Source organism: Oryzias melastigma, linkage group LG5, assembly GCF_002922805.2.
Source record: "Oryzias melastigma strain HK-1 linkage group LG5, ASM292280v2, whole genome shotgun sequence".
NCBI lineage: Eukaryota > Metazoa > Chordata > Actinopteri > Beloniformes > Adrianichthyidae > Oryzias > Oryzias melastigma.
This window is the reverse complement of record NC_050516.1, coordinates 24,597,269-24,623,037: the sequence shown is the minus strand read 5'-3', so window position 1 is coordinate 24,623,037 and position 25,769 is coordinate 24,597,269. Positions and strand designations below refer to the sequence as shown.

At 36.4% G+C, this 25,769-nt stretch overlaps 1 protein-coding gene across 1 annotated transcript in view; it reads left to right on the top strand.

Moving 5' to 3' along the window:
• Positions 1 to 25,769, top strand: part of LOC112145389 (cadherin-22) — a 227,533-nt gene that overhangs the window by 155,884 nt on the left and 45,880 nt on the right. Inside the window, exons 5-9 of the mRNA XM_024270564.2 lie at positions 700 to 819; positions 5,096 to 5,263; positions 6,588 to 6,769; positions 10,941 to 11,197; positions 19,237 to 19,373. Coding sequence (XP_024126332.1) covers positions 700 to 819; positions 5,096 to 5,263; positions 6,588 to 6,769; positions 10,941 to 11,197; positions 19,237 to 19,373 — 864 coding nt within the window. The remainder of the gene's footprint in view (positions 1 to 699; positions 820 to 5,095; positions 5,264 to 6,587; positions 6,770 to 10,940; positions 11,198 to 19,236; positions 19,374 to 25,769) is intronic.

Below are 25,769 nucleotides of genomic sequence, written 5' to 3'. Positions count from 1 at the left end.
ATGTCTGTGCCAATCAAAAGGCAAAGTAGCTCTGAGCATGGATGTACTGAAAAAGAAAAAAAAAAAAAGTCATTTGAAAATTTAAAATGAGTGTTTGGAAAATGGTGTACAAAGATCTGAAGGAGTTTACTGATACTACAATTTTAAAAATGTAATTCTTTCCTTTTATAGTTTGAGAATCCACGAATGCATAAAAGCGGACTGGCTGCTCTCTCTAAGGAATTGTCCCAACATTAACTAAACTTTATTCAACCTTTTTTATTGCATTAGGGTCAAAACTGACCCGTCTTCCAGTGGAAGTATTCAAAAAGTACTATTTGGTTTATCTGTACAGTAACAAAGCTTTATACAATCCTTAATAAAAACTGTATTTGTGCAATTTCTAAAGAATTCAAAAATTGCAGGTCAAATTGCCCCACTAACATTAAAGCTTTCTAAAACATTACAAAGCTTAAACATACAGTCCTATTTTTAATTTACCCCCATAGGAGCTTCATAGTGTGGAATGGAGCTTTTCATTTGAAGATGTCGACGTCAATGTCTATGTTATACTCTAACAACACCAGCATCAGTTTCTAAAAAAAACACACATTTACATTAAAGGCCTCCAGCATTTGCTCCAAGCAGCCTTGTGGCTACAATTTTACATTTCCGTTTTCCTTCTGAAATATTTGATATTATGATGTCTCCTTTCAACAGGAACGTCTGTAATGAAGGTTACGGCTTCAGACGCCGACGACCCCACCTATGGCAGCAGTGCGAGAGTGGTGTACAGCGTGCTGGACGGGGAAAGGTTTTTCACCGTCGACAGGCATACAGGTAAAAACAAGCAATGTTATGCATGTTTAATTACTTTTCATTTTCTATTAAAAGTTTCTAGTTCTTTTAACTTGAGCTAGCTTTAAGCTTGTCACCTCTTACTCTAACTTATAAGTGTTTAGTATTTTAATACATTTTCATTATTTTTTTAGACTATTACAGGAAATCTTAAAAGAATACTGTTGTTTTATGTTATTTTACCAGTTTTTCTGAGCTAAGAAAAGGCTATGCAGTATCAGACAACATGGTTTTTAGCATTCAGTTTTTTTATTTAAACTGCAGCTACAACAACTGTACACAAATACTTCTAAATGAGTCTATTTTGCACCAATTCAGAGGTGAAAATCTAACTGTTTTTACCGTAATTTAACTGGTAAAAAAATAACAAAAAATATAGAGACAAAAAATAAGAGACAAAAGGCTTAAGAGATAATTTTGTTAGTCAGTCAGACATCACATTTATTCATGCATTCACAGTTATTCTAGATCTTCTTCGTAATACACTGCTGTAGATCTTATCCACATTCACAACACAGCTGGTCCCAACCTTATTTGCAACCCATAAAAAAACAGACTGATACTGCTAAAACAAATGTTACTGTGACTATGCTAACTCCCAACCCTGTTGGTGACAAGTAAAAAAAAAAAAAAAAAAAAAATGTTTTTTCTTTTGTAAAATCGCTCCTAGTTGTCTTTTAATTGTTACTATGCAGTTTTTAGCCTAAGTCAAAAAACACGTGCCATTTTGTTAAGACATATTTTATACCCTGTGACAATAGCTCATTAGAAATACAATTCTGGGTTTTGACTGTTGATTTGGAAAAACCTCTGTTTGAGCAGTCAAGCAGAAGCTTATAGCCCCAAGCTAGCATTAGCAGCGCAAGGATAACGACAAGCAATGTTGGATCAATCCAGCCATAGGCTATACAGTTTTGAGCCAGAGTCCAGCTCAAACAGCATTGAAGGCTCATCATTTCTCCCATACATAAACGTGTGCTTACCAGGGTGTGTGCAAAGCAGAGAGACTTTGGCACGCCCATTTCAGTAAATTTGTCGCTTTCTAGCATCCAGTTGTGATCCAACGCAATTTGATTTAGGAAATACTCGAAAATACAATTTTAATCCTAAATTATTTTGTTTAGATCTTTTTTTTATGAGAAAAATGCTATAAAAATATGTTAAAAACGGAAAAAAGTTAATTGGAGTGGGTCTTAAACAAAAATGTATTCATGTATAAGTTGTTCAGGATTCTAAGGTGCACTGTTGTTATTTTGAAAAAAAAAGTGTTTTAGTGCCCCTTATAGCGCATAAAAACCACTTCAAAAAAGTACCATCTAACAGTGTTTTAGGAGTCGCATAGTGTTGTTTTTTCCTTTACGCCTCAAGAGAAAAGCTCAAAAGTTTTAATGATTCCTTTTTTGGTCTCCACCACTTTGGTTTGGTCAGCTTGGGTGCCAGAATGATAAATGGCTCTGCCATAGTAGGACAGGCCAGGAGACCTAAAGGTCCATTCCAACTTCTGCTTCACGACTCTCCTTCCACCTGCTTCCTCTCCCCAATCTTTAAGGCAGACCTACCAGGATAATGGGTGAGAGTCCAGACAGTGACAGAAATGTACCTCCTAATTGTTGTATGAGTGACTGAACTTTCATGGTTTAAAAATCAAGAAAACGGCTGATAGGTATTCAGTAGCTTAGTCGGTACTCGGATACTACAAATAAGTTTACATAAACTAATAAAGCTAACTCATTTAAACAACAATAATGACTTAGAGAGCATCACAATGTTCCTCTTTTGTACTAAAGTGCTGTATTTTGCAGAAGAATTATGTGGCAGATTATAAAAAACAATAAACTCTCTTACAGTTTTGTGTTTCTTTACATTTTTCTCACCCAGTGCAAACTCTGAATGTAGATTAGTTTGTGGCAAAGAAGGGACAGCATGCTGTGCAGTCTAAAGTGGAACCGGTCATGCCTGGTTAAGCCTCTGTATGCCTTTCACGCAGTCCCATGTCTTCTCTCTAACATAACTTCAGACCCTCACAATTACATCACAGCAGCGGGGACCGCTTTCTTAAAAAACAAACCAGCAGTCTCTAGTTACTTCACATTGTTTTACACTAATGACTAGTTTGTTGGTCTCTTAACACCAGGCTGGATTTTACAGCACTTTCCTCCTCCTAAACACAGAAGCATCAAAGGAAACATCTTAATTCTGAGCGCAGAAGATCAAGGACAGTCAAACATTACAGAATGTGTTCTGTTTAATTTTGCATGAAGTTTTGAATATTTGAGGACTGCGATGCACTGTGAACAAGTGGATGATTGGTTTCTACTCAGACAGTAGCAAAATAAGAAATGGTGCGGGCGGCGTTAAAGGTAACTGACCCTCAGAGTCATGAAATGGACTATTTTTGGTTTTATAAATTATGACAGGATAGAAAATAGTTTTATTATCCCACTCTGATCATCTTTTGATCTATTGTAGAAGTGCTCCCAGTGTTCTCTTTTCATTATGATTATGCAGTTTTTACCCCAAACGTGTCATTTTCTGGGACAAAGTTTCTGCCAAGCGGCAGGAGTTCATTAAAAATTCACCTCTGAGTTGTGGGTGGAACTGTTGGTGTGGAGTAAGCCCACCCCTTTCCCATCATCCTTCTGGTTACATTCTTTCCTGCTAGTTTACAGGCCTTTATAACCCCAGCCTAACATTAGCGGTGCAACAAAAATAGCGAATATTATTGGAACTTTCCAGCCGTTCAATACAAAAGACATACTGTACATGAATTTACTTGTTTACAAGTGGAGCAGAGAAGGGAACTTGCGGCTTGCCGTAGTAGCTTCTGCATCACACCTACAAGCTTTTATAAACTGAATTTTTGCGTCTGCTCCTGATTCACATTGATTTGAAGAAAGAAAACAATACTCAGAAATGCAATTTTAAGCTTAAACGTCTTGATATGTCGTCGATCAGCAAAAAATATTCCCAAAAACATGTTAAGAACACCAAGATTATAATTTGCTTTGTTTTGTTAGCTTTTTTTAACCTAAATTTTAGTTTTATTGTTAAAATACTTTGCCTCATATCCCTATAAAAGCAAACTTCCTCATAGTTCATCATGGCTGAATAAACCCATCTACTTCCACCACAGAACTACAGTATATCACTGCAGATGTGTAAAACCCATATTTGCTGTTTTTCTTTACTTTATCTTCTGTCTTGGTTTCTAAATGTTTTTTGTCTCCCAACTAAAACTGTTGGAAGTTGTGAGTTAAATGTGTTCAGGGACCACAGCCAAAGATTTAGTCTGTCTCTAAACATAAGGAGGAAACAAAAAAGTTTTTTTTTTTTTTTTTTTGGAACTCAGTTGTTATATTGGTGTAAACACTGACACTGAAAACCAGCAGGGATAGATGAAATACTCCACTATTACAGAGTAAAGTGGTAAAGTTGCACATACTGCTAAACCAACAAATATCCTCCACTTTCTTTTTTAAAAATAAGGAGCAGTAGAAAATAAAAGCAGCATTTTTGGTTTGTTTTTGCTATTTTAATCTTTTGGACTAGATTCTTCAAATTATTTAATTGACTTTGGTTAATAATCACTATATTTATTGAATCAAATGCGACTTGTGATTTTTTAAATTTAATCAATGTCTTTAACATCTGGGTGATTTTTTTTTTCTTTTAAATTCTAAAATTAATACTTAAAATAAACCAAATCAATCTATCATCATAATCAGTGAATCTATATTTAGAGGAAAGATTCAATGTTGGTGCAGAGAACCACATTGGTTGTGTGGGTGCTTACCAAATCTTTCAATATTCTAGAAAGTACTTTGCGTCTCTTGCATGCGTTCTGGTTATCAACTTCTTAGACATGAGTGCAGCCCTGCCACCATGGAAGAGTTATAATGCTGTTCAGGGCAGCTGTGGCATGCTTTCATTCTGCCCCCATATTTTATTCATTTTAATACAACTGAGTCATAACTGGTGTGTGTGTGTGTGTGTGTGTGTGTGTGTGCAGAGGCCAAATATGACACAGTCCTTTCCCTCCCAGCATGTGTGAAGAGTAGAAAGACTGCATTTTGCACATATGCCTCCATATTACAGTGATTTGTTGAGGCTAATATTCCTCCTGAAAAGTGTAATCCAAGCGGTTATTGCATAAGCAGTAAGAGGTTGTAACCGTTTCTAGTGGCCTCATTTTCTGAACTATTTTTCATCCTTTTTCCGCCCCACTCCTGCAAACTCTTCTTCATCTCTAAATCATTAGGAATCATCATGACAGCAGTGGCAGATTTGGACCGTGAGACACAGGATCGTTATGAGTTGGTCGTCAAGGCAACAGATATGGCAGGACAAATGGGTGGTCTCTCCGGCTCCACTACGGTGACCATAGTGATCACAGACGTTAATGACAACCCACCACGCTTCCCGCAGAGTGAGTGCATCCTGCACATTTTCCTCCCTCAGACTCAAGAGAGGATTGGGATGTAGGTGGAGAAAGAGAAGGCAGTTGGAAGTGGCCTGTTATTTTTTATTTATTTATTTGTTTTAAATATGCACGGTAAATCTTACGAACCTGCAGACCCACTGACAGCAACAGGCCGGGCCGTGAACGATCTACATTTAGTCCAAGAAAATTGCATAAATTTATGAGCCATTCAGACCAGTAGTCCATAACAAAGTAGACTATCGAATGTGGAGAATTGATGCTTTCCGCAGCATATCTGATCATTATTTTTTAAGCAAGGCTCATAAAAGACTGAATCAATACAACTGATTGTACTTTACGTTTATCATGGGCCGTTGGTGTTTGGCTTAATGGCTCTTGTGTTGCTTTCAGTGTGCGCATGCTTCACAGTAGGTTTTAAATCAAGCTCCTAAAATTACAAAACTCATTAAAACAAGCTTTGATGTTGGCTCACTACATTTAGAATACTGATTTTTTGTTTTTGTTTATGGTATTAACCATACGGCCAAAACCTTAAAAAATAACTAAAGAATATCTGATTTTCACTGATCCTTTATTTCACAGTGAAATAAGAGACGTATAATTGATGACAATTGATAGTCTAGTTGGCTCTGCGTCACATATCTCTCCGTGCTTTCTCAAAATTGTTTATGAATCTTGTTTTTCATCTCAGTAAATCACTTTTACCTAGTTAAAATGATGTGTTTCATAAATCTGTTTTACAGGAGATTGACAACTTCAATGATTTAGGTAAATTATTCCTTCAGAAGTAATTATGTTTATTAAATGTAAGTCTAATAATAAAGTGTGGCAGATTTTATGAATTTATTGGCTTTTTTTTTATAGAAAGAGATCTATTTAGGGGTGCAGCATTTTAAAAATATATTTGAAGCATCCTTAAGAGTTTGTATTAGATGGGGGGAGCAGTATAACATACACAGAGCTGCATGTGAAAACTGTTAGTTCACATAATTATGAATCAATATTTTCTAATGATGTTTATAATTAAGGAAAATATAAAGCATATCGGTTGATCTCAGTACAAAGTTTTTTGCCTTTCACTCCTTTTTGATTCTATCCTTTGCTAGTAGTTTCTGCATTTCTTCCATCCTATCATTTTTTTTTTCTGCACACCGCTCTCTTCACATCTTTCATCTGCCGGTGTTTCCCCCCCTTCTGTGTGACTTTTATCTCCCATCCTTCATGCTGACGCTTTCTACAACTTCATTTATGCACCTTGGTTGAAATATCTATGCTTTTCTCCCCCTGGCGGCTTTTCTCGCTTTGCCAGAGATGTACCAGTTTTCAGTGTCAGAGGGAGCTGCTGTAGGGACACCGGTTGGACGCGTCATCGCAACAGATGCAGATATGGGAGAGAACACAGACATGAGTTATCTGATAAGAGAAGGAGGGGATCTCTTCAAGGTTACTACCGACGTGGAGACGCAAGAGGCTGTTGTCTCCATCAAGAAGGTACAACACATTTAAGTCACTGGTGTTGCTGTTTTCTGATTACCGTATTTTTTGGACAATAAGTCGCAGACATCAAAAAATGCACCATAAGGACAAAAAATATATATCAGTCTCACTTTGGGAGAAATTTGTGAACAAAATACAGGAACAAGAACGGACATTTCATCTTGGAAGAGAAATCATATGAGAAAAAGAAAAATAATAACTAGACATGTGGCATTACGCGTGATAATCCCAGTGTGAATGCTGTAAGCTCAATATGGCTGCTGAAGCTGCCAGAGCTTATAGATAAAAATGCTGAAACTGATAGCTAACTATAAATGCTGAAGCTACAGCTAAAAATCACGAAGCACAAAGATTGCTAATACATAAGCCAATACCAATTAGCCTAAAAAACTGGAAAAAATTTAAATTTTACCAAAAAGGCTAGCATATTGTTAAAATACTAGCTAAACTCCAAATTAGCCTAAAAAACTGGAAAAACTTCTAATTTTACTAAAAAGGCTAGCACATTGCTAAACTCCAAATTAGCCTAAATATCTGAAAAAATGTCTAAATTAGCCAAAAAAGCTAGCATAATGCTAAAAGAGTAGCTAATCTCCAAATTTGCCTCAAAAACTGAAAAAATGTCTACTTTTGCCAAAACAGTTAGGATAATGCTAAAATATTTGCTATATTCCAAGTTAGACTAAAAACCTAGAAAAATTTCTGACTTAGCCAAAATCAGCTAGCATGCTGCTAAAATAAAAGCTAAACTACAATTTACCCTTAAAACCCAGTAGTTTCTGAACATTAGTAAGTTTAAATGGTGTCTATCTGAAAGTATGCTGATGTTCACAATTTTCAAAGTACACAACGTTTTTGAATGATTAGAGCAATTTCGATTCATCTCCTATAGGGAACATTTTTCTTAATATTTCAAAAACTGTAAAGTTTATAAATACCAACAGTACAAGCAGTAATGGTCTGAGCGAGCTGAATATTTTGATACCAAGATTGCAGAAATCATTGAAAGTATGATTGAGTTTTTGCGTGCTCAAAACCTTACGGAAAGGAGCAGGAGAATCACTTTTACAGCATTCACACAATTACCAAATATCAGCACGTAACACACTGATGCTAATTTAGCTTCATGAGACAGAAAGAATAAACTGGAATTATATTAGCATAAAGAACATTCTAAAAAGTCAACTAAACTTTTATATTACTTTAAATCACTAAATCTCTTTATCCTTTGTGTCGATCTAGAACAATTTTTCTAAAGTGACGATTTTTCTTCTTCTGCGTCACTGTCAGTAGCAAATATTGATGCACACACCTACAGTGCCCTCTAGTGGGTGTTGCTTTTCTTTTCTTTAACTCACATATACGACACATTCCTTTTTCCCACTCGTCCCATATTGACATGTGGTTAAGAACCCCTCCACATCAAAAATGTATCTTTTGGGTCTCCCCAACTCGTCGTTTTTTGACTTGTTGGCTGCTACCAATAGGTCAAGGCTGCGAATCTGAACCGACCCAGTGCCTGGATGTGGAGTGCACCGGTAACCTAACCCAGTACTGGTTCAGGCCTGGCACCGGGGGTTAGAGTTAAGGTACCTGTACCAGGTTTGGGGACCAGTACAGGACGGGTCCCGAGGGTTGCGGACCCTAGATTTTACGAACAGCCAGCATGTCAAAAAACGACGAGTGTTAAAATATAAGTCGCACCTGAGGTCGCATCAAAGCTCTAGCCAAAACAAAAACTGTGACTTATACTCCAAAAAGTATGGTATGCTGTATAAATGTTTACAAAGTGAGAGAAACAAAAGCAAAAGAACAAGAAAAACCTTTCAGAATTAAACCATACGCTTTACAAGATATTGTCTTTCAACACCAACTGAGACAATTTAAAGTGTTTTTTTTTTTTCTGCAAGATGGTTATTTTGCTTAGAAAAGTTAATGACATTCAGATGTTTGTGATTTGCCAAGAAAAAAAAAAAACTTCTCGACTCCATTACTGAGAATAAAAGAGAAAAATAGTAAGAAATAAAAAAAAAACCTTTGAGTGTCCCCTTTCTGAAGGGATGTTGTGCACGTCACGGCAAAGTATTTATTGAATCTTGTACATATTTTCTAAGGACCATTTCACACTGCCTTGTCACAGGTTTGAGTCTCTGGCACCTTGAGCGAGTAAAAGTAATTGGAATCCAGTTGAGCAGAAATCGGTAACTGAATGATCATGCTCCCTTTCAAGACGACAGATTTAGAGAGAGATGACTGCTGTTCAATGAATTATTAAGTTTAAGGAGCAACTTTTTTTTTTATGCCTATCAATATTTGAACTGAAGTTTTGAGCGCTGGTACTTGCCAGCAACATATCATTTAACTCTCAAAAAGAAGGGATTTTTAAAAGTGACATGAGTACAGGCTGTACGCTGTCAACAATGTGGCACTAATAATCCCTCTTACTGTCAGTGGTAATTAAATTTCAGTGTGCTGGCACTGTGATGCTGGAATTGTCTAAGTATTTAGGCAGCAGTGCTCTCAGCGATGAGCAGCATGGATATTCAAGGCATTGAAGGTAAAGAGGGATGTCTGCAGCCTGTGTGTTGGGCTGGCCGAGCAAAGTTAGTTTGATGGAGGTTAAGTAGTGGATTGAATTTTACTCTCAATGGTTGATTATCGGTAAAGTCCATCCTTTAGTTGTTTAAGTATGAAACATACTCCTTCTACTGATGTCTACATTGAAACAGCGGATACTTATTATTTGGAGTGTAAGGATTGGTTTTAACAACAATTTGATTTTTATCATAAATTGTGGCTGCTGATATGATTCCTAGTCGGTATTGGTTCACTTTAGCCACAAATACAACCAGTGTGACTCAGAGATAAATACACTGTATTATCAGAAGTATTGGCTCACCTCACCTGCTTGGACTCACGCATGAAATAAAGTGCCATCCCATTCCTAGCCCATAGAGTTCAATATGATGTCAGACTACCTTTTGGAGCAATTACAGCTTCAACTCTTCTAGGAAGGCTGTCCACAAGGTTGAGGAGTGTGTTTCTAGGACTTTCTGACCACTCTTCCAAAAGCACATTGCTCAGGTCACACACTGATGTTGGTGGAGAAGGTCTGGCTCTCAGTCTCCACTCTCATTCATCCCAAAGGTGTTCTATGGGATTCAGATCAGGACTCTATGCAGGCCACACCAGACTCTGTCCTCCATGTCTTTATGGACCTTGTTTTGTGCACTGGTGGACAGTCACGTTGGAAGGAAGGGGTCCACTCAAAACTGTTCCCATTCAAGTTCCTTTCACTGGAACTAAGGGAGCTGGAAAACAAGCCTACACCATCATTCCAGCTCAGTGGCCTTGTTGTAGAGTGTCTGCCCTGACGTTGGAAGGTTGTGGGTTCAAATCCCGGCCGAGTCATACCAAAGACTCTAAAAATGGGACCCAGTGCCTCCCTGCTTGACACTCAGCACTAAGGAGTTGGACTGAGGGCTTAAACCACCAAATGGTTCCCGAGCACGGCTGTGTCTGCAGCTCACCGCTCCCCCAGGGGATGGGTCAAATGCGAAGAACAAATTTCACACGTCGAGATGTGTGACAAATAGTGGGACTTTAACTTTAACATTCCTCCTCCACCAAATTTCGCACTTGGGACAATCTGGTCTGAAATATACCATTCTCCTTGCAACCTCTAAATCCAGACTGATCCATCAGATTGCCAGATGGAAAGCACGATTCATCACTCTAGAGAAGGTGTCTCCATTGCTCTAGAGTCCAGTGGTGTGTGCTTTACACCACATCATTTGGATGGGTGAGACAATACTTTTGATAGTAAAGTGTACCTGGTACTGAACAGTGCATAAAGTTTTCTAGATTCTGATCAATATTTTTCAATATCAATATAACCAATTCACTCATTTTAAAACGATTTCATAGCAGTATAGGTTGATTAAATCAACAACATCCCTCAGATAGATCAATCTGGTTGGATTGTGAGAATATGAATCAATTCATCTATTAAGTCAATTAATTTTTATACCTCTACTAAATATTTGCTTTTATTGAAAATAATAGTCATGGATATAAACCTTAACATAAAGCTCTAATTCATAATGGTTGTCTGGATCTACAAAAGATTTATTTATTACTGTTATTATTTTTCTTTTTTTTACAGCAACTGGACTTTGAGAGCAAAAGGACACACAATGTTGTGGTCGAAGCCGTGAATAAGCACGTCGACCCTCGCTTTGTTGACCTCGGCACTTTCCGAGACCAAACCATCGTCCGCGTAAGCGTGTCAGACGTAGACGAGCCGCCCATCTTTCAACCAGCAGACGGCACGACCATGGAAGTCCAGGAGGATGCCAAAGTCGGGGCGCTGGTTGGCGTCGTCACAGCCAGGGATCCAGATGTGAAGAATAAACCCATCAGGTATGGATAAGATCATTCAAGCAAAAGGAATTAATAATTTTTATTTTATACACGCTTGGATCTCTTGTAGCTTATTTGAGTCCATCATCATCATGATCATTTTTCTACATAAATGTGATGCTCTGTCTGGTTTGGGCAAATATTTTACAATTTATCCTTTTGATTGGTTAAAAGCAAAGACTCTTCATTTCAAACAATTATTTCATCAAAAAAGGACAGAAACACTTTCCCAAATGTCAATTTAATTTGACCAAAGGGAGTGTTATCTTGTGTTAAATAAAGTTTTAATTCATGTCGTTTTACTTTAGATGATCAATTATAAGGATTTACGTCCTCAAATGCCACCTAGGCTGTTTTTTATCAAAAATATTAAAATGTTTAATCTTCTTTGTCCAAATACTAATCAGATAAAGTGTCAGATGGGGCTTGATACTGATACTATAATGTGAAAACCTGTGATGTGCTCCTCTTCTGAAGCATTTGTAATGTTTAATCCATTTAGGGTTACATTTGTGTCAGATGCACATTTGCAAAATGTGAAATAAATATTTTTTTCTCTAAAAGCTAGACACATTTTTTAGGGTCAAACAGTTTTGTAATTGTAAATACTTAAATATTTGTGTATGAAACCACTCATTTGCTTTTAATATTGCCACAGTTTCCATTACCTGACATCAGAATATGTAATTTTCCTGATGGTGCCACAGACAAAGTAAACACACATGCTGGGCCTGGATAAACTACTTTGATTAAAAATGCATGAGGCAAAATGCAGGAGACTAGAGTTGCAGGTGTAATAAAGCACAACACAAATGTCAGTGTTGTCGTTCTCTACTCCCTTGGCAGTCGGTAGCCAAAGCCGTCTGGGGGATACATTCTTAAACACACATGAAAATGTTTCTTTGTTTTGGCGCGTGTGGCTAAATGTGCAAAAAGATGAAGAAAGAAAGGATGTTGGCAGGAAAATGTAGATGCAGGTCCTCTGTGAGGCCTTATGTTCTCTCACTCTCTCACGCTGGAGGTTTAGCTGTAGTGTTTACATTCTTTGGATTACCGTAACTCTTCAATCGTTTATGCAATTAACATTTTGGTGGATTTTGACCCGCAGAAAAACAGCTTTGTGGCGTTTTGTAAAACTTTGCTATGTTGAGGTGCTTATCGCAGTCTGTGTAAACCAGCTAATTTTGTAGCCGATAATAGTGGTTTTGTGCTGTTATGTGACACTTTACATTAATAATGTGTTGCATATTTTTATCCTATTGACAGTATAATCACTGGACATATCAATTCCTCCCCTCTTATATTCCAAATCTTGCTCCTATAAAAAGCTCATTAGATAACAAATTAGCCAAAAACCTTGGCATGTTGCTCAAATATGAGCTAAACTCCAAATTGGCATAAAAAAAACCTTAGTAGATGTGAAATTAGCTAAAAAAGCTAGCTAGTTGCTTAAACACCACCTAAACTCCAAAATAGCCTAACATTTCTCAGTAAACTAAATTAGTCAAAAATGTTAGCCTGTTGCTAAAATAGAAGCTAAACTCTCAATTAGCCTAAAAAAAAGAGTAGATAGCAAATTAGTCCTGAACGTTTGCTTGTTGCTAAAATAGAAGCTAAACTCTAAATTAGCCTAAAAAATAGATAGCAAACTAGTCCTGAACGTTAGCTTGTTGCTAAAATAGAAGCTAAACTCCAAGTTAGTCTATTAAAAATCAGTAGATAGCAGATTAGTCCTGAACATTAGCTTGTTGCTGAAATAGAACCTCTAAATTAGCCTGAAAAACCCCAGTAGATATTACACAAAAACGTTAGCATTTGCTAAAACATTTGCTAAGCTCCAAACTTTTTAAAAAATTAGTATAAAAGATGGCCCATGAAAAGCTTGATGCTAATCTACTTGAAATTTTGAAATTTGAAGACTTTTTTTATTTCCTATGGGGCATATTTTGCTCAATATTTCAAAAACTATAAATTTTATGAATGCCAAAAATACAAGCAGTTATGTCCTGAACAAGCTGAATGTTTTGATACCAAGATTACTGAAATCACTTTTTATGTGTCCAAAAAATGTATGGAAAGGAGCAGGAGAAACACTTGTGTAAATGCTTATTATAACTCCTTTGATTTAAAGAAAAAGCCCCATTCGCCTTTATGTTTCAGAAAAATGAACCTCCAGTAGTATGCACTGAGAATGCACCTATCTCCATGAGTGTTTTTGCTGACGACATTTAATGTTTGCAGTCATTTAATATTTTACTCTGAAATATTCAAACAAGGTAAACAGACATTAACAAGAACATGAGAAAAAAATGGTATTGGTTTCTTGTTTACACAAGAGACAATTCCAATGTTCATGTGAAACTAACCTGAAAGGAAGACGCAGCCGTCATGCTCATCATGTCTAAACTGTCACAGCACCCTGGAAGGTTGCTCCACTTCTCACCCCCTTTCCAGACAATTAATTTTGTGCCTCTGTCTAAATGCTATTATGTGCCGTGGAGAGGGGGGTACCTCGGTGACTTTGTCATGTTACATCTGAAGAAAGTGCTGTGCAGGAGCAGAAACCAAAGCAGCGTAAAAGCTCAATGACGTGCTTGTGATTTCCCTAAACTGCAGAACACAGTTCTGTATTTGTCCCTCCTGAATCCACTGGACCATCTGAAAGCGCAATTCATTTTTGGCACATTCGCCATTCTATTCCCCTCGTGTAGTTGAACAGAAGCTGAATAAGCATTCAGAAATGCATACTCACAGGAACAGGAAGTCACTGCCCTCCATGGCCATGTCTTCTGCCATCCGAAGAGGAATAGATTTCCAACATTTCCTCCAAATGTCTTGCAACATTTATTTAGTTTTCGGAGGAATTAATGTTGAATTATTGCCTATCATTTGCAAAATGAGATATTTTGAAGGTAAATGTCAGGGTTGCTTTTCTTCAATTAACTGCAAAATTGTTGATGAGATCTGCTGAAGATCATGACTGACAAGTGATTGGAACAAGGCTTAACAATTTTGGACAACCTTAAAAACACACTCTGAATGAGTGAAAATCTAGTTTTTTGGTGATGCTGGACATAAAAAAAAATTGAGCTTAAAATTGCATTTCTGAGTATTTCTTGATTCAAATTGTTATGAATCAGGAGCAAAAAAAAGGCTGTTGGTAAAGGTTTATAGGTGTGACATAGAAGCTACTGAGGAGATCACAAGGTTCCCACTCCACTCCATGGAGATTTTTTCCAAAATTGGCATTATCAACATTAATAAAACCCTTGGAACACTCTTACAATAGATCAAAAGATGATCTGAGTGGGACTTTAAAACTATTTGACACCCAGTCTATATCAATTCTGCTGTAATTAATGGTTGTAAATGATAAACTGAAATCCACAACCAGCATTCTTTAGTATCTCTACCGGTATACTGCGTTGGCCTTTCGAGGCAACCTATTGGCTTTATGTACCAACTGATCCTACCCAAGCTTGGAGGGCTGGAGGATTTGATGTCCTCCAGAGCAAACCCTTTAAAAGTACTTCATCACTGTGGCAGTGAGAATGACAGGACTGTAATCATTAAGGCTGCTGGCAGGTGTTTTATTAGGAACTGCTACTTGGTGACCAACCTAAAGCATTTAGGGACAGAGCAGTTGAAGAGAAAGAGATTAAAGAGCCGGGTGCTCTGCACAGTACTTTAATACTCACTCCTTGGAGCCTTTTTAGCAGCATTTCCACAGTTAATACTGCTAAGCACTTCCCTGACCTTTCCTCTGGGCATTTGAAGGGGGTGGTGGTGTGGCTCAAGTCACAGAAACCCCAAACTCCTCTGCTAAATGGCTGTTGGTGAAGTGAAGATATGGTAAATTAACTTTACAGTTTATGGATATTTAGTGGATTTGAGGAAACTTTATGGGTATTTATTTTAAAACATAAAAGTTTTGCCAGAATCATGTGGCTACTTCTAGGTAGGGCTGGGTATTGATAATATATTTCCAGAATCAATTCGATTCAAGAGCCAGGATTGATTCGATTCTAATTTCTTTTTTTTTTATTCTCTCAATTCAGTTTGATTCAATTAAATTTTGAGTTTACACAGTTTACACATTTAGACACATTTGTTTAGATATACATTAATGATTTACTATATGTTTTGACTATATTTATATTAATCTGATAAAGTTCACATACTGTAAAATTTACTAGAAAAATAATGAGATTGTTAAAAACATAAAGTGTTTAATGGTTTTTCAAAAAGTGAAGCTCTAACATGAATGTTCCGATCATCAATATTGTAAACATTGTTCTGTTCCTCCTGGTGTTTCAGATTGGCCACTATTCAATTCAATTCAATTTTATTTATATAGCTCAATGTTCCAATATCACAAAGAAAATTTGCCTCATTAGGCTTCATGCTGGTAATTAGCCACTAGATGGCGATTGCGCTATAGCGGTACACTTTTTCAATGAAAAATAAGAAAAGAATGAGAAAAAAACTGTGCTTAAGACCACAAATCATTACTTTAAAAATGTTCCTTAAAAGAGTTTGATTAAGATGTTCATTTAGTCAGCAATGTATGTTTATGTCAACCAAGCGTTAGCATTAGCTGTCCTATGGGAGATCCCATTAAACGTTAGCATCAAGCTAGCGCACTTTAGCTTGATGTGCTAAATCAATTTATATTTTTAATAATCGATTATTTATCTATTGAGCTTAAATCTATTCAAATTGATCAATCGATTTCATCAGCCTTACTTCTGGGTGTTCCTATCATCCACGGTTTTGACAATAATTCTTACGTTTTTTAAGGTTTGGCTATTGGACAAAATGACATTTTTCATGTCTAGGTTTCTATGTTGGTCCCAATAAACAGCTGTCTGATTATACATAGAAGTAGTAGTAATTGCATGTAACACAAAGAGCAGTCTGACCTTGGAGTCACAAATACATTTTTAGGTGGTACAAATGTTTTGACTGAGCAATATAATAGGTACACAAGTGTATGAATAACGGAGTAAGAATGTTGTGATTCTGATTTTAACAAAATGCTCAAGGAAAGATAAAAAAAAAAGCATTTTACTTCAGGGGCAAAAACTAAATTTGAGCTAGAATAAAAATAAAACCTGCATGTTTCACAGATAAAAAACAAACAATAAACTTGTCAAAATTGTCAAAACAAATGTATTTTTTTCCTGTGTTTTGAAAGCAGAAAAAGTAGTGTGTATTGCATATATAGAAACCATGTCTGGTTACAGTATGAGCTTTTGAACTTCACTTTAATGAAGGTGTCTCCCCAAATCGTTCTGCTTCACTGCCATATTTGTCTTCAATTGGCTTTCTGCCAGCACAGATTTGTGACAACAATCACACAAAAGTGACTTAAAAGTTAGAAAACTTTGGCGAGCAAGGATCATTCATTAAAACATCATTAAAAAAAATAGTTCTGAAATCACATTTTCAATTTGCCAAAATTATAAAATATTTTTTGGATGTTTCAGACAATTCTCAAAATAAGATATGAGCAAAGAAAAATCTGGATCTTTCCAGTATAGCTTTTGCATTTTAAAATATTTTACATTGATACATTTTGAAATCTGGCTTGAGGTTGGCCATCAGTAGACTGAAAAACTGTCTCAACAAGAATTTATGGTTTGCATCAATACCGGGGTTGGCTGATGCTTTAAACAAAGCTTAATGAACCCTCAAATGTGCCAAGAAATATCCCCACCACCATTAAATCACCAGCAGTAGCCGGAAGCACTGATGCAAAACAGGATGGATTCATGTTTATGTGTTTTAAGTCAGATTCTGGCCCGACTGTCAGAATGTAGAGCAGGAATCTACATTTTTTCAAACTTTTTTTCTTCCTAGTATAGCCATAGACCAGTGATCAACTAATTGATTTCTTTATTTAAATCAGTTTGATGTGACGTTTTACTTTAGATCCACATACTGATAACGTTCTCCTAAGACCAAAAGACTGCTGGTAGGAATGTATGTCAAAGCCATAAAAGCTGATGGGGCCCGTGGTTCCTTATTATTGTTTATGTGGCCATAAAAGTGCCAGCTGTGAGCACGTATTTGTGTTTGTGTTTTGGGAGAGAGAAACTGGAAATAAGAAAATTGTTTTGTCGACATGCCAGTATTTTATTTCACAGTCACCTAAAAAAGGCATATATATACTCCTGGAATGCACTATTTAATGCATGTTTTTTGGGTTTTTTTTGTTCAGTTTAGGAAGCATTTACTGCTGTTGTTATTATATTTCCTTTCTACAAACATCTACAAAGTTCAAACTTTGAGAAGATATTTTAGTAAAATGTGTTTTAATATTTATAGTTACTTATGCAAATCTAACCACTTTAATTTTTCTAATATTTTGTACAATTAAAATCCAATTTAATATGTATATTTCTTTTACATGTATTAGTTCACTTTACCCTATTTTCTGTACTATAGGGACAGAAAAGATTATAAGGAGCACTCTCAATGAATAGTCTATTTAATGTTATATATATATACAGTATATATATATAAGGTCCACCAAATTATCAGTTGCATTTAGCAAGACAAAATAATAATAATAAAAATAAGCTTTATTCATAAAGCATTTAAATTGCCCATACAGACCCAAAGTGCGGTACAAAAATGAGATAAAACGTATGAAGAATCAAATAAAATAATTACATTTAAAGTGTAAAATAGTCAGAGATAAGTCCATCACTCATTCATACTTTAACTGTGTTTACAGAAACTAGAACTTGTTTGTGAACCGCTACATCTTAGAAGTATTAGCGTATTCACAATACCTGTAACTTCCTGTCTTGTTAGTAACAAGTAAAAAAAGCAGATTGATGTCGCTAAAACAAATGTTACAATGACTACGTTAACTCCCAACTTTGTTTGTAACTAACATGTAAAGAAAACAGTCTTAACACCGCTAAATGTTAGCTGCATTGAGCATTAGCATATTCACAACACCTGTAGCTCCCAACCTTGTTATAAACAAGTATAAAAAAGACTCATACAGCCAAAAAATATTAGGCAACTGTGATTAAACAGACTTCAGTAACAAGTAAATATTACTTAGTCTGACACTGTTACACGTTAGCCTCATTTTTGTCTTCATTTGTTATAGACTGTCTATTTTCCTAACCACGTTTGAAACAACACTAGTGCTGCTAAAACAAACGTTACTGTTACCCAACATTGTTTGCAAGTCATAAAAAACATACGAACTTTTTGACAGAGCGCCGTGTACCTCTTAAAACTTCCATAGAAGGCGCTCCAAATAGTAATACGCACCATTTTTTTTTGTTTTGTTAAAAAAAAAAAGTCAAAGCTTATAATCGTGCCTTATAATGCGGAAAATACAGTAATAATTACTGCAGCTCTTACACATACAGGAGTAAAAGTGTGGTAGCTTAAAATGCTACATCTCACAACCATAATTTTATTTTTCCATAAGAAAAAATAAAATTGACAGAGCACCATCTTCCTCTTAAAATCACTTCAACATCATTTTCATTTATTTTAAGTACATTTCATAGTGTATAGTGTATTATAGTGTATGATTTTATTTTGTCATTAAAAAAAATAAAATAAATGATACTTTTTTAGAAGAAAGTCCTGCCCAAAACAAGAACCACAGAATTACCAGGGTCAATTAAAACAAAAATATTTTTAGGCCTCTGGTCTTTTTCTTCACAGTACAGTTCAGTTTAGTGGTTTCAGGCACTGAATGTGCTGCTTGTTAATGAACACTGAACCACTCAAGTCTTTTAAAACTACTGGATTTAAATCTGTTGCTTCACCAGGTCACAAAAAGCAAGCAAATCAGACAATTCGGATTTACATCATCCATTAGGGATCTTAAAATTCCTAAACAGTTACTCTAAATTGGAGAAGAACACATGCATTTCAGATGAAATAATGTTAGTTTAAAATTGGTTTAATTGAGTGTATAAAACTATTTGAAATGGATGACAAAATACATCTTCTATTGTTATTTATTTTTACATTTTGTGTTTGTTGTTTTCGTGTAACAGATTCTCCATTGATCGAACCACAGACCAGGATATGATCTTCTACATTGATCCGGACTCAGGGGCCATCACATTAGGAAAAATCCTGGACAGAGAGATTGCAGGCTGGCACAATATCACAGTCAAGGCAGAGGAAACAGGTATGTTGCCCGGTTAAATACAATACACATATCGGGCCAATTTTCCTATTCTTAAGACAAGTGTTTGTGGCTTTATTTACTTTATGATTTAATATTCTAACTGTTCTTAAAGTGGAAACACAAAAGAACACATGAGCCACACTTTGGAACCTGTCTGTTGTTGTTGTTGGCCCTGACTTTCATCACAAGCTAATTACATATATTAATTAAACAGCAACTGTCAAGAGGATTTCTGTTAGATAAAATAAACACATCCACTATGAATATTTAATATCAGCATCACATTTTAAATTCTGTTTGCTGGAAGGGTTGATACGTTTGTCTTACAGACATCCCAGAGTGAAATATGAGAAAAAAAAAAAAAAAGAAAGAAAACGTCAGTGGAGGTTTTGCATGTAAAGAAGCCTGGATGCTGGGTTGAGGGGTCAGGCTGCAGACAGCACGGTGTTTGAACAAGTAACAGTGGATTTGAGTGTTCAAACTGTTGAGGTGGAGAAGAGCCAATATCTGTGAAAGCGATGCCTCTTTTTGTTTGTTTGTTTTTTGGGCTCAAGCTTTAAGCGAGGGTAGCACTGTATTGGAACAGGAATACAGTAGTTCTTGAAAACATCGTCTCAAATCAATAGAGGTATTTGCTGCCAAACAGCAGCACAGTGCTGCCTCCGTGACTTCTTTAGTAACCTTGGAAGGCACGTTCTGGATTGTTACTTGCTGAGATGATTTTCATGTTCTGTGGCAGAATATTCTTACGTTATCCTGTATCAAGTCATGTCAGGCCCGGGGGCCGGATCCGGCCCTCCAGGTATTTATATCCGCCCTCCAAATCATTATATTTTATTGTTATTAACAAACCGATGTTATCTTGTGCTTACTTCTAACTTGCATAAATAATTTTTTATGGAAAGTTTAAGCTGATTTATTCTGGAATAATATTCCTGCATTTTTATTATTCATTATTATTTCAAAAAGTTACAGTTTTGAGGTTTTAAAAATAGGCATTATGCTAGCTTTTTGGGCTATTTTTCCCTTTAATAAGATAGTTTAGGACAATTTTGGAGTTTAGCTAATATTTTAGTTACATGCTAGCTATTTGGCTAAGTTAGGCTTTTTTTTGTTTTTTTAGGCTGTTTTGGAGTTCAGCTAATATTTTAGCTACATGCTAGCTGTTTTAGCTAATTTAGGCTTGTTTTAAGGCTGTTTTGGAGTTTAGGTAATATTTCAGCTATATGCTAGCTTTTTGGCTAATTTAGGCTTTTCCCCGATTTTTAAAGCTGTTTTGGAGTTTGGCTAATATGTACGCGCTAGCTGTTTTGGCTAATTTAGGCTTTTTTTCAGTTTTTTAGTTTACCCATTTTTTCAGCAACAAGTTAACTGCTTTGAATAACCTACTTTTTTTTTTGTTTAGTTTTTAAGGCTGATTTGGCATCTACTTAATATTTTAGCTGGTTATCAGCTTCAGCATTTTCAGCTATTAATTTCAGTATCTTCAGCTATCAGCACTAGCATATTCAGCGGCCAAATTCAGCTTACAGCCTTCACAGCAGCATTATCACAGGTAACGCTTTATATCTAGTTCATGATTATGTTAAAGAAAATATGGTTTTAAAGTTTTCAAAACATAGTTTTACTGTGTTTAATAAAGGTTTATCCCGTTCGACCCGCCACCTAAAGAGTGTTTTGGATTTTGGCCCCCTGTGTGATTGAGTTTGACACCCCTGCTTTAAGGGGTACGTGACCCCTTGTCTTGGGAACACGATTTCATTCTCTAGAATAGCATTTGACAAGCAAATGAACTTTTCAGCTGTTTGCAGTCATAATTGAACTGATATTGAGAGTTTATTAGTCTACAGGTTGGCCATATCCGTATTTTGCTTCTTTACTATTTCAATTTCGAAGGTTTTCACTTTATTAAAAGATTATGCAGAGTAGTTATTGGTCAGCAAGGTTCCCTATTTACTGCGTTAATAAAGAAAAAACATATATACTTACTGTACTTGCTTACTTTACTCACTTGCTTACCACTCCAGCAAATGCAATAGTAGAAGAATATTTCAAAAAAAGATAAAAAGTTAAAAGCATCATGCCAATCTTTGTTCTCATATTGGTCAATTATACCGTCTTTGATTTAATTCTATCGATAATTCATTTACTAAGCTGGTTATCTGCTCTATTTACTTTAGCACTATGAGCAACAATATTGTTAGGCTTAGGACCAGGTCATTGTATTGCATTTTATGTTTTTCTTGTTACCGTCCTTGAAGAACAGTTTGGTTGAAGCTAAGGATGCATCTTTTCCATTGTTCAAACAATTTTATTCAGTTCGAAATATGATTTGTGTGACGACAACAAAAAACAAAAAAATCAGGAAAAATCCTTTATCAATTTTCTAATAAGCAATTAACAATGATGACAAAACATTTCTGTTGGCTCGTACTAACCCTGGTGTATTCTATTACAACAGTAAATAATAAACATTTCTACATTTAGCATGACATGTGTGTGTGACACTTTCATGGTAAACATGTATGCAGTAGTGATAACTTTTTACACGATTCGGTTCAATGATGTAACATATGGGTCAGTTTTAAACCAAGAATTGTGGGATCCCTAGTAGAAGCAGAATCAACTGCATGGCTATAAAGTATATCAGGAAGACCTATAGTACAGAAAGGCAATGAGTTTAGAACTCATGCTAATCTATGGGTGTCATTTGTCTGTGGGACTCCAAAGTACCTTTAACTGTCAGACAGTTTCTGTCTCACCTTGATGAGGTGGACCTGTGAGTGATCACTCTCATTTCTGGCATACAGTTTAATCCGTACAGAGGGGATGGCTGATGATTACTTCTCTTCAGAACCATTATCTGTTCCCACTCTATGATGATCTGGCAGTGGGTGTTCCAGCGGCCCCAACAATGCACCTGATGAGCATATAGCCCTCTAGATGGAAAACTATGCCGATGACTTTGAACTTAAGTCTTGAGATGTTTTCCGTAGACCCATTGAGTTACTGATAAAGTCAACTAATGTCTGTTGAACGTGAGGTTTTCTCAAAGCAGTTAAAGCCACTGAACAAATGCCTCTGTTGGTCATTACTTGGTGCCAATGTGAAACCCTTTAATCTCAGAGTTTTCTAAAACAAAGAGTCTTTAGGACCACCACTATTTGTGCCTCTAAGAGTATTTTTTAATCAAAGAGATGTAGATTTGTCTGAATTTGGTTCACTGTGAAGCTACGTTCACAAAGCCCTTGGCAACTGGCCTTCAAGCGACCGCTATCAATGAAAAGTTTATGTAAACACTCATATGGAAGTGACATGTGGATGGTGTCTTTTTAATTCACAGAAGTGCAAACCTTTTGAAAAATGATGAGGGTTAATATGTGTTAGTATCAGGTTGCAACAGTCTAGAGTAAAACACTATGCTAAATGTTCTTGAACACACACCACATGCCTAGACTCCTCATATCTGATATTCTGATTTGTATCTTTGCCGTTTCTGTATTCATGGTTTTCAATCAGCCCTCAGATCTATTTGCCTCATATCCTGAGATGCCTCTTGCTTCCATTTGCCTTCCCGGTATTTTACAGTTTGAGTCTGTTCCAATATGTACCCTCTTTATGCTGACACTGAGAATACAGTTTAGTAGAGAGGATCTTGTTGACCCTTCTCCTGCCTATTTAGGGAACCTTCCACCTTCTGGCTGACTCTAGTATCTGGAGTTACTCGGTTTCTTTATTCCACCATTCTAGTGATGCTGCTTCCTTATTGCAGCTGATATTTCCATTATGTCCTTTTGGTTTTGATATAGATGCATTTTCTATCCCTCCACATACAGAGAAAGTGCTGTTATAGACGGGGTTGTGATGGCTACAGAGCCATTAGTATCTCCATTTCCAATTGTATCAGAGCTGTTTGTGATAAAAATCTATAGGTAATAGTTTTTCCTGCTCCCATAAGAAAAAAAAAACATTGTAATGTTTCAGATAACAACCACAATACTAGAAATTATTTAAGAGCATTAATTTTCTTTGCTCAAGGGGTTATTTTTTTATGAAAAAGAACAGAGTAAACTTTTCCCATGTAGAGTTTTGTATTCCTCACTCTTCCATTCTGACACAGTGAAAGCAATTTTAGGAAAGCAGATGTGATGAATTGTTAATTTAACTGGGATCTACAATCAAACACAAAGGGAGAAGGTAAACAATGCGATAAACAAGGCTGATATAAAATTGTTTTCATCGTCGTCCCTTCTTCATATTTCCCCTGACTGTGATTACTCCAATAATCAATACCGCCTTAGCTGAATAGACTGCAGCCAAACCCAGTGCAAACATTAAGGAAATTAGACTGCCTGAACCCTCCCAAAGTAATTGAGGGTCTTTTGTCCTTCATCTCTTTGTGTTTGGCATTAATGTCGTTGGCACATTTTAATGTTAATTGAACATTTAAAGCGGCCCCGCACCTTTCCGTATCAGACGTAAACACATGCCTGCACTTGAAAGATAAAGCTTCTTTTGGTGCAATCCGCGGAGACATCTTCACAGACAAAAGTGAGCGGTCATCGCCATTAGAATTACCACCAGGAATAGTTCCTTATCAGCCGTTGGCTCACGTAACCCTGAGAGCTGTCCATTCAAAGACAAGCAACAGAAGGAAAAAAGATGAGACGGAAAGGAAAATGTGCCCACAGAAGAAACGGAGGATGGGTTGTTTACGACTGTGAAGCCGGAGCACTTTGACTTCTCTTTCTTTATTTATTTATTTATGAGGAAAGGCCACGAGTTCAGCTTCTCTGGGGACATTGTTGCGCTCTGTAATCTTTAATTACCCCAGTCCATTAGTGGCTTTTGAACTGTTGCACTGTAAGTGTATCAATGCTAGCAACCAACGTCTTTTTGACATTTCTAAACTTCATCTTTTCTTAATATTAGGACATGACAAAAACAGCAAAAAAACAGTAATTTGTCTGCCAAAGAGATACTTTTTTTCCACCTTACATGATGAACCCATTGCATGGTTTAAAATGGACCCAAATTTAAAGCTGCACCTTCCACAGACACTACTAAAACAGACAAAACAACCTCTTATCTGTGTACCATTTTCCCCTTCAGAGAACATACTTTCTTCTTAGAACAGGAAAAGCATTTAATTCACTGTCACCAGCCGTTCCACTCAAACTTCCTGACAGTCTTCTCTTTGGAAACATATCAGGTTAAGTTGGAGTGACATATAATTTTCAAAAGATGATAGAAACTATGATACTACTTTGATTTTTTTTCTCTCCAAATGGAAAAGTAGGCTCGAAAAGAGCTTCGTACTTAAGGCAAAAAGCACCAAAGTAGCTTAATGTCTTTGCATGTGGTTTCAGCCATTAAATAGAAACAGAATCAAACATACTTTCTATAATTTAAGTTTCCTGATCAGATTACCGGTGATGCTACATTTCATCCCACCATCATAGGGACTCTGGGCAGGTCATTAGTCCAAAGAGGACCAAAAACTGGCAGTTACTGCGGGAAATATCTTAAAGCTAAAATGTTTTATTACACCCCCACTATCTCAAAAGCGAATCATCCCTTCTTCTATTCATCTGCCCACCTTCCATTAAAAGTTAGTGCCCAGTGTCAGCAGTCTCTGATGTCCAATGTTTTCTAAAAAAACACTTTTGTTGCAATACATTTGCCAGATTTCCCTGATCCCAGAACCTAGCCACAAAAACTGACGATGTAGTTTTCCATGTAACTGGTTATGTAGAAAGTGACTATGTACAGTATGTAGGTGTCCCTGATCCCATACCCAGTCACAGAAACTGACGATGTAGCATTCACAGGGACTGGTTGGAACTCAGCTATGGACCAGGTATGTGCCAAAAATGCAGGTTCTTGAATGCACTTACCCCATGGTATTTACACTAGACAAGCAGGGAGGGGCTTCTCTATCTTGTTCTACTGTTTACTAGTGCATGTCAATCAACTACAGGGAGAAAAGGCCAAACTTTTTCTTTCCCACCTCTATTATGATGAATTAAAGACTTGGTGTCATAGAAGTCCAATCAGGCATAAAGCACCATTATTAATTTTCTAACAATTGGCACTTCTGTTTATTCAAATGGATGGACACCATCCATACATCACTACCAAATCTGAGTCTCTGATTGGTCAGAGTTTGACCTGGTATGACCAGCCCAAAAACGGTTGTGAAAACTTGGATAGATGTGTGAATCTGAGAGTTTTTGAACGCAGAAGCCCCAAACATGTATATGGTCATTTACATAGACTTTTCACTGGAAGTGGTCACTTGGGGGCAACTTATCAAATCAAATCAAATCAAACTTTATTTATAAAAGCGCCTTTCATACTTAAAAGCAACACAAAGCGCTTCACATTTAAAAACAA